The 10,308-nt window shown below is 47.4% G+C and overlaps 1 protein-coding gene across 1 annotated transcript; it reads left to right on the top strand.

Annotated features, from left to right (window-relative positions):
* The first annotated feature begins 7,561 nt into the window (after positions 1-7,561).
* Positions 7,562-9,472, top strand: LOC149474701 (galanin receptor 2a-like). Its single transcript, XM_089672423.1, has one exon. It carries the CDS (start codon positions 7,860-7,862, stop codon positions 9,171-9,173), a length of 1,314 nt encoding a protein of 437 aa, XP_089528549.1. The 5' UTR covers positions 7,562-7,859; the 3' UTR covers positions 9,174-9,472.
* Positions 9,473-10,308: the final 836 nt, after the last annotated feature.

The following is a 10,308-nucleotide window of genomic DNA, read 5'->3' as shown; positions in this document are numbered from 1 at the left end:
GCACTCAGTAACAATTCTGTCTGTCCCTGAGTAACAATTCTGTGGCCCTAATAACGTTTCTGTGGCCCTAAGTAACAATTCTCTGGCACTCAGTAACAATTCTGTCTGTCCCTGAGTAAGAATTCTGTGGCCCTAACTAGCGTTTCTTTGTCCCTAAGTAACGATTCTGTGGCCCTCATTAACAATTCTGTGTCCCTGAGTAATGGTTCTCTGTCCCTAAGTAACGTTTCTCTGTCCCCAAGTATCGTTTCTGTGGCCCTAACTCTGTCCCTAATACAGAGCGGTCTGCCTCTGTTCAATGACTGCAGGCAAATGAAGAATTCCAAAATGGCCGCTATTTATAGCTCGACCATTACACAGTGCTGGCTGCCTGGCTGCTGATTGGCTGATGCGATCACATGTCATTGAGGAATGCATTATGGGTCAGCGCGCCTTGTCTGCGCGCCTTCCCAGACATCCCCGCTCCGTCGCCGCACATGTCCGCCGCCATTTTCGGAAAAATTTCGATTCGCGCGTCCGAAGTAGGCTATTTTTCGGATTCGAAATTTTTCCGATATTCGACTCGAATTCCACTTCGGCTACTTCGATTCGCTCATCTCTAGACACCAGAAACAAAATTGTAGACCTGCACCAGGCTGGGAAGACTGAATCTGCAATAGGCAAGCAGCTTGGTGTGAACTAATCAACTGTGGGAGCAATAATTCGAAAATGGAAGACATACAAGACCACTGATAATCTCCCTCGATCTGGGGCTCCACACAAGATCTCACCCCGGGGGGTCAAAATGATCACAAGAACAGTGAGCAAAACTCCCAAGACCACACGGGGGGACCTAGTGAATGACCTTCAGAGAGCTGGGACCAACGTAACAAAGGCTACCATCAGTAACACACTACGCCGCCAGGGACTCAGATCCTGCAGTGCCAGACGTGTCCCCCTGCTTAAGCCAGTACATGTCCGGGCCCGTCTGAAGTTTGCTAGAGAGCATTTGGATGATCCAGAAGAGGATTGGGAGAATGTCATATGGTCAGATGAAACCAAAATAGAACTGTTTGGTAGAAACACAACTCGTCGTGTTTGGAGGAGAGAATGCTGAGTTGTATCCAAAGAACACCATACCTACTGTGAAGCATGGGGGTGGCAACATCATGCTTTGGGGCAGTTTCTCCGCAAAGGGACCAGGACGACTGATTAATGTACAGGACAGAATGAATGGGACCATGTATCGTGGGATTTTGAGTGCAAACCTCCTTCCATCAGCAAGGGCATTGAAGGATGAAACGTGGCTGGGTCTTCCAACATGACAATGATCCCAAACATACCACCCGGGCAACGAAGGAGTGGCTTCGTAAAAAGCATTTCAAGGTCCTGGAGTGGCCTAGCCAGTCTCCAGATCTCAACCCCATAGAAAACCTTTGGAGGGAGTTGAAAGTCCATGTTGCCCAGCGACAGCCCCAAATCATCACTGCTCTAGAGGAGATCTGCATGGAGGATGGGCCAACATACCAGCAACAGTGTGTGCCAACCTTGTGAAGACTTACAGGAAACGTCTGACCTCTGTCATTGCCAACAAAGGATATATAACAAAGTATTGAGATGAACTTTTCATATTGACCAAATACTTATTTTCCACCATAATTTGCAAATAAATTCTTTCCAAATCAGCCAATGTGATTGTCTGGATTTTTTTTCTCATTTTGTCTCTCATAGTTGAGGTCTACCTATGATGCCAATTACAGGCCTCTCTCATCTTTTTAAGTGGGAGAACTTGCACAATTGGTGGCTGACTAAATACTTTTTTGCCCCACTGTATATATGTAAAGCGCTGCGTAAATTGATGGCGCTATATAAGTACCTGAAATAAATAAATGCACGGCCCTGCAGTGCTGAGATGTAGAAATTAATAGACCAATAAATTAAAAACATGGCTTTTGCTGCAATTCTCACCTTCAGTTTGGAGATGTCACCGCAGCAATTCCTTTCCCCCACTAGATGTCCTCGATCTTCTAAATTGAATGGAGCCAGCATCACACTTCCTTATCTCTCCTTCTGTAGGTAAAGTGTTACTAAACCCCGGACCCTGCATTCACTATATCTGGTCTCCCCGGACCCTGCATTCACTATATCTGGTCTCCCCGGACCCTGCATTCACTATATCTGGTCTCCCCGGACCCTGCATTCACTATATCTGGTCTCCCCGGACCCTGCATTAACTATATCCGGGCTCCCCGGACTCTACATTCACTATATCTGGTCTCCCCGGACCCTGCATTCACTATATCTGGTCTCCCCGGACCCTGCATTCACTATATCCGGGCTCCCCGGACTCTACATTCACTATATCCGGTCTCCCAGGACCCTGCATTCACTATATCCGGTCTCCCCGGACCCTGCATTCACTATATCCGGTCTCCCCGGACCCTGCATTCACTATATCCGGTCTCCCCGGACCCTGCATTCACTATAGCTGGTCTCCCCGGACCCTGCATTCACTATATCTGGTCTCCCCATACTCTGCATTCACTATATCTGGTCTCCCAGGACCCTGCGTTCACTATATCCGGTCTCCCCGGACCCTGCGTTCACTATATCTGATCTCCCCGCACCCTGCATTCACTATATCCGTTCTCTCCGAACCCTGCATTCACTATATTTGGTCTCTGTGGACCCTGCATTCACTATATCTGGTCTCCCAGGACCCTGCGTTCACTATATCCGGTCTCCCCGGACCCTGCGTTCACTATATCTGATCTCCCCGCACCCTGCATTCACTATATCCGTTCTCTCCGAACCCTGCATTCACTATATTTGGTCTCTGTGGACCCTGCATTCACTTACCTACAGGGCACTTATACCCCCTTCCTGCCCAGGCCAATTTTCAGCTTTCAGCGCTGTCACACTTTGAATGACAATTGCGCGGTCATGCAACAGACAGATAGAGCTTTCTTTTGGTAGTATTTACTCACCTTTGGGTTTTTTTATTTTTTGCTAAAACCAAAAACAACTGAAAATTTTGAAAAAAAAAAAAACCCGTTTTATCTTAGTTTTTGTTATAACATTTTGTAAATAAGTGATTTTTCTCCTTCACTGATGTACGTTAATGAGGCTGCAGTGATGGGCACTGATGAGGAGGAACTGGTAGGTGGCACTGATGGACATTGACAGGCATCACTGATGGGCACTGAAAGGCAGCACTCATATGGCACTAATAGGCGGCACTGATAGGAAGCACTGATAGGCAGCACTGATAGGTGGCATTGACTGGCACTGATAGGTGGCACTGAATGGCGGTTAAAGTGTATGTTAAGGCAAACGAAAAAAATAAAATGCGTACGTTCCTGCAATACATGCACATTTCACATGTTTTATGGCTTTAAACGCATTTCAAGCATGGAAAAAATTACAGGTGATATGGTGAGTTCTTAAAGTGGCTGTAGAAGCTCAAGGTCTTTTTACCTTCATGTATTCTATGCAGCAGCCCCCCCTAACACTCACCTAAGCCCCCTCTCGATCCAGTGATGTGCACCGGAGTCTCTGCTATCCCAGGACTCCCTCTCCTCATTGGCTGAGACAGAAGTGGGAGCATTGACTCCCACTGCTGTCAATCACAGCCAGTGAGCCAATGAGAAGAGATGGTGGTGGGCAGAGCAGCCGCTCCATGTGTGAATGAATACACGGAGCAGCAGGTGCCCCCATAGCAAGCTGCTTGCTGCATGGGCACCCGACAGGAGGGAGGAGCCAGGAGCACCGGCAGGGGCTCCGAGTAGAGGAGGATCAGGGCTGCTCTGTGCAAAACCACTACACACAGCATGTAAGTATACATATGTTTTTTTTTTTTTGTTTTTTTAATAAGTCTTTAGAATCATTTTAACTTCCTGTTGGAGCTTTGAAATCCTAAGCCTGTGGTGTCAGCCCTGCCTATCTCTTTCTGAAGGATTACATAGGACACACCCCTTTCTTCATCTTCATAACCCCTCCTTGTGTACAAGAAGTTATCAGATCACAGGAGTTTTATTTTCGTTTAACAGACAGATATTACAAAATGCTGCCAACAGTAAATCTAGCAAACCAAAAGGGAGCAAATAGAAGACGTTCATTGTTGGGGTTTACATACACTTTAAGCTAGTCATACACCATACCACCCAGGGGCCTCCAAACTTTCTAAACAACGGTCCATCAGACTTTACGGGGGCTGGCCAGTAGGAGTAGATAATATTCTAACATCAGTGGGAGTAAGCAATGCCCCATCTTTGGTGTCAGTGGGAGTAAGCAATGCCCCATCTTTGGTGTCAGTGGGAGTAAGCAATGCCTCATCTTTGGGGTCAGTGGGAGTAAGCAATGCCCCATCTTTGGTGTCAGTGGGAGTAAGCAATGCCCCATCTTTGGTGTCAGTGGAAGGAAGAGTGCCCCATCTTTGGGGTCAGTGGAAGGAAGAGTGCTCCATCTTTGGGGTCAGTGGAAGGAAGAGTGACCCATCCTTGGGGTCAGTGGAAGGAAGAGTGACCCATCTTTGGGGTCAGTGGAAGGAAGAGTGACCCATCTTTGGGGTCAGTGGAAGGAAGGGTGACCCATCTTTGATTTCAGTGGAAGGAAGAGTGACCCATCTTTGGAGTCAGTGGAAGGAAGAGTGCCCCATCTTTGGTGTCAGTGGAAGGAATAGTGCCCCATATTTGGTGTCAGTGGAAGGAAGAGTGCCCCATCCTTGGTGTCAGTGGGAGGAATAGTGCCCCATCTTTGGTGTCAGTGGAAGGAATAGTGCCCCATCATTGGTATCAGTGGAAGGAATAGTTCCCCATCCTTGGTGTCAGTGGAAAGAATAGTGCCCTATATTTGGTGTCAGTGGAAGGAATAGTGACCCATCTTTGGTGTCAGTGGAAAGAATAGTTCCCCATCCTTGGTGCCAGTGGAAAGAATAGTTTCCCACCCTTGGTGTCAGTGGAAGGAATAGTGCCCCATCTTTGGTGTCAGTAGAAGGAAGAGTGCCCCATCTTTGGTATCAGTTGATGGAATAGTGCCCCATCTTTGGTGTCAGTGGAAGGAATAGTGCCCCATCTTTGGTGTCAGTAGAAAGAAGAGTGCCCCATCTTTGGTATCAGTTGATGGAATAGTGCCCCATCTTTGGTGTCAGTGGACGGAACAGTGCCCCATTTTTGGTGTCAGTGGAAGGAAGAGTGCCCCATCTTTGGTGTCAGTGGAAAAAAGAATACCCCTTCTTTGTTGTCAGTTGATGGAATAGTGCCCCATATTTGGTGTCAGTGGAAGGAATAATTCCCCATCCTTGGTGCCAGTGGAAGGAATAGTGCCCCATCTTTGGTGTCAGTAGAAAGAAGAGTGCCCCATCTTTGGTATCAGTTGATGGAATAGTGCCCCATCTTTGGTGTCAGTGGAAGGAAGAGTGCCCCATCTTTGGTGTCAGTGGAAGGAAGAGTGCCCCATCTCTGGTGTCACAACAATTGAATCTCTCCTTAAAGTTCTTGATGATCCAATAAGTGGTTGATTAGGTGCAATCTTAGTAGTAGCAATATCCTTGCCCATGAATCCCTTTTTGCACAAAGCAATGATGACTGCACATGTTTCCTTGCAGGTAACCATGGTTAACAGAGGAATAACAATGATTTCAAGAACCACTCTCCTTTCAAAGCTTCCAGGCTGTTCTTCTACAGTAACTCAGTCAGCATGACAGAGTGATCTTCAGCCTTGTCCTCATCAACACTGACACGAGAGAATCACTGACATGATGCCAGCTGGTCCTTTTGTGGCAGGGCTGAAATGCAGTGGAAAGGGTTTTTTTTGGATGAAGTTCATTTTCATGGTAAAGAGGGATTTGCAATTAATTTCAATTCCTCTGATCACTCTTCAGAACATTCTGGAGTATATGCAAATTGCCATGAGAAAAGCCGAGGCAGCAGACTTTGTGAAAATTAATATTTGTGTCATTCTCAAAATTTTTGGCCACAGCTGTAGTTTATGATTAATGTGCTTTAACAAAAACATTCACAACTCTTTTCATAGATCTTTCTTGGACGGAGGGTAGCACAATCCACTGAATTTGGGAATGCACTGAGGCAGAGGCGTCTCTAGGATTGGTGTCACCCGCTGCGGTAACACTTGGTGACACCCCCTCCGACGATCCCCGCAGAATGGATCAGATCTGCAGACTGAGCATAATGAATCGGACTCTGATCCATTATGCTCAATCCACAGATCCGATCCATCCTGCGGGAATCATCGGCTTTCTTTCCAACTTACCTTTTTGGGGAGCGGGTCCGGTGTCACCCCGTATAGGTTGCATGCCGACGATCCCCGGAGGATGGATGGGATCTGCGGATTGGGGAGCATAATAGATCGTACTCCGATCCATTATGCTCAATCCGCAGATCCACCAACCACACAGGGTGACACCGGACCCGCTCCATGAAAAGGTAAGTTGTAAACGAAGCCGACGATTTCCCGCAGGATGGATCTGATCCATCCTGCAGGGATCGTCAGCTTTCTTTACAACTTACCATTTCGTGGAGCGGGTCCGGTGTCACCCCGTATAGGTTGCATGCCGACGATCCCCGCAGGATGGTTTGGATCTGCGGACTGAGCATAATGGATCGGAGTCTGATCCATTATGCTCCTCAATCCACAGATCCCATCCATCCTGCGGGGATCGTCGGCATGCAACCTATACTGGGTGACACCGGACCCGCTCCACGAAAAGGTAAGTTGTAAAGAAAGCCGACAATCCCTGCAGGATGGTTCGGATCTGCGGATTGAGCATAATGGATCAGAGTCCGATCCATTATGCTCCCCACTCTGCAGATCCCATCCATCCTGCGGGGATCGTCGGCATGCAACCTATACGGGGTGACACCGGACCCACGCCATGAAAAAAGGTGAGTTGTAAAGAAAGATGACGATCCCCGCAGGATGGTTCGGATCTGCGGATTGAGCATAATGGATCAGAGTCCGATCTATTAGGCTCCCCAATCCGCAGATCCCATCAATCCTACGGGGATCGTCGGCATGCAACCTATACGGGGTGACACCGGACCTGCTCCACGAAAAGGTAAGTTGTAAAGAAAGCCGACAATCCCCGCAGGATGGATCGGATCTGCTGATTGAGCATAATGGATCAGAGTCCGATCCATTATGCTCCTCAATCCGCAGATCTCATCCATCCTGCGGGGGATCGTCGGCCTGCTTTACAACTTACCTTTTCGTGGAGCGGGTCCGGTGTCACCCTGTGCGGTCGGTGTCACCTGGTGCGGGCCGCACCCCCGCACCTGCCTCGGGACGCCATTGCACTGAGGATACAGGATGATTTGTATCTATGAATACATGGCATACAATGCCCTTTGCAAGTCTTTCACATGACATAGAAGATGTATCTTTAAAGGGTAAATCTGCTTTGACAAACTTTCACCTGTTCATAGATCTTTCTTGGCTGGAGGGCAGCTGATAGCAGAGAATTTGGGAATGCACTGATGATACATTGTTGCAGGAATAGAGGAGGATTTGGGATCTGAATGCATTGTATACAGTTCCCCTTTGCAGTCTTTTCACATGACACAGAAGGTGCATCTTGTGCTGTGTGTCTCCCAGCATTTAATATGCATTGAATGAAGTGCTGGCAGTCACTCAGTCACGGTTCAGCTTGTAGAGAGGCGAGTCTGCTGCTCCCCCAGCTGGTACATTCAGCACCTGAGCCCCGGACAGCTCCGCACAGAGCTCCATCATCATTCCCTGACCAGCTGGAGGAGGCTCCTCAAACTTCCCATCACCGTTGTCACCACAGACAGAGGGTGATCTGCCATCACAAGCCTTGAACAAGCAGGCACAGGCTGCCCAAAGTCTCTGTGCTATGATTGCTGATGGACACCATGGAGCTCCACCAGAGGCTGGGGGACCTTCTGCTTTGGAATGTCTCTCTGTTGGACTATCTCTCTCCTGGAAATGACAGTTCCTGGCAGTCCAGACCTTTGTCCAGCAACCTCCTTTTCTCTGCCCATGAACCAGGGACCATCCTCTTGGTGGTAATGTACTCTGCTTCCTTTCTGGGGGGCTTGGCAGGCAACATCATGGCTTTGAGGGTACTGGGAACACGCAGGAGGAGAAGATGTGGCTTCTCTGGGGTATCAGGGACCAAGGACCTTCTTGTCAACTTGGCAGTGTGTGACATGATGGTGATTTGCATCTGTATGCCCATCAACCTTGGTCATCAGGTTCACAACGCTTGGGTGTTTGGTGGGTTCCTCTGCAGAGCTGTCCCTTTTGTCCAGGCTGTGTCTGTCTCTGCCAGTGTCCTCACCTTGTCTGTCATCAGCCTGAACAGGTACTATAGTGTACACAACCCTATACATGCCAGGACTTGCTTCACCACTAGGAGAATAACTGTCATGATCTGTTTAGTGTGGCTCTTCTCTTCTGCTTTATGCATTCCTCTGCTGTTCATGAACAGGACTCAGAACTTGGTACTCTACCCTGGGCAGTTGGCTGTAGTGGTGTGCACCGAAAGTTGGCCAAGTCTTAACATGAAACTTATTTACAACTTCTTGTTGTTCTGTGCATTGTATGTGTTCCCTGTCTTATTCAACCTCTTGATCTGTTTTCTGACAAGTCAACGACTTTGGGGGTCCAGTGACACAGTGATTGACAAGAACAGTTGGTCCATGGCTGGCTCCAGGTTGAAGGCTCGAAGGAAAATTGCCAAGATGGTGGTGGCACTGGTTCTTCTCTTTACACTGTCATGGTTGCCCCTCTATGTGCTAGACATCTGGATTGACATCAACATGACCTATGCCCCTTTTGGCGAAGTGTTGGGGTCCCTCCAACATGACTGGATTTTGCAGTTGAGACCCTTCGCCCAGTGGCTTGGCCTTACCAACTCGACTCTGAACCCCCTGTGCTACTGCTTTGTGGGCAACCTGTACCGATCAGCCAAACGGTTTAGGAACAGCTACCGAGAAAGGTTGGTGTCTATCTTTAGTCAGTCATTGACCCAGGCTCCAGGAGACCCTGCTGCCCCCCGTTTATTACACTACAAGGCTTCTAAAGACAACATGGAGGCACGGTTCAAGAGAGGCAAGCTCCAGTCAACGTTTCAACCGCTCACCAAGAACAAAAGTGCTTCCTCAGTCCCAATCTGCGAAGGGAGCCCAGGGCAACCCATGCCTGTCCCTATTTGATCACAAAGGGGGGGCTTTCTCTCTGCAGAAGGCGCCTGGACTCACACAGCTGATTACATCCCTTGGTGTGTACTGTATTGAACTAATCAGACACTTATTGATTATTATGTCATATGTGTGATTCTAAGCTGGACTGGCGTTTATTGATTATGATGTCATTTACCACGTGTGCTAATTAGAGAGCCCGCATGTACTTGTGGATTAGATGACCAACTGCTGTCAACTATACTTTCTATATTCAGGATAATAAACATGTACACCTAATCCATTGTCTGTAATGGGCACAATATCGCACAGAAGCATCTTTGTTGTGGGTTCTTTAACTGATATTACAGCAGAAATAACGAGCGATGGGACACAGAAAAGAGTCATTTCTGATCACAGCTTTCCTGTGTTATATATCAATGGAGCTGAGAGAAAAATAAATGTAAGCTGTTTAAAACGTATCCAAACCCAGGAACAGAAAGGTAATATATTGCAGTGCAGAGGTGCCTCTTGCATTCCTTTTCTTTGTTCAGGCTTTTTTTTTCCTTTATGTTCAACTGGTGATCCTGCCAGTAACATACTTCCTCTTCTAGGGTGACAGCACTATCCATTGTACTATGACTATGGAGAATCAGTGTAGTCATCTTTGCTCATGATTTGGACTACAGAACACCTTTTTTTGTTATAACATAAGGGAAGGTGTTCTGTAGTTCAAAGAGTTAACCTAGGCAGAGCTAATAGGACTCCTTTGGATTTCAGTGCAGCACAGGCAGAGTGCTCCGGAAGTTGGGAACTTACTGGATTTCTGGCACCATCAACAGGTTTTTTTTTTTTTTAAATGGAATGGACTGTACACTAAATCTAATGTTCTCGTGCTCTGTCTCCTCTCCACTCCCTCTTTAAATTAGATATCTTTTTATTTATCTATTTCTAAACATTTTTTTTTATTTCAGGTACTTATATAGTGCCGTCAATTTACACAGCGCTTTACGTATATATTGTACATTCACATCAGTCCCTAACCCTCAAGGGGTGTACAATCTAAGGTCCCTAACTTGCATTCATACATATACATACTATGGACAATTTAGACAGGAGCCAATTAACCTACCAGCATGACTTTGGTGTACCTCGGAGTACCCGGAGGAAG

Source organism: Staurois parvus, unplaced genomic scaffold (genome assembly GCF_062004578.1).
Source record: "Staurois parvus isolate SC_StPar_1 unplaced genomic scaffold, SC_StPar_1.0 ptg000003l, whole genome shotgun sequence".
NCBI classification, from domain to species: domain Eukaryota; kingdom Metazoa; phylum Chordata; class Amphibia; order Anura; family Ranidae; genus Staurois; species Staurois parvus.
This window is presented reverse-complemented; position numbering and strand designations above follow the sequence as displayed.

Bases quoted from the DNA above. Each gene is read 5' to 3' on its own strand.
- LOC149474701 (XM_089672423.1), top strand. From the start codon at position 7,860: ATGGACACCATGGAGCTCCACCAGAGGCTGGGGGACCTTCTGCTTTGG.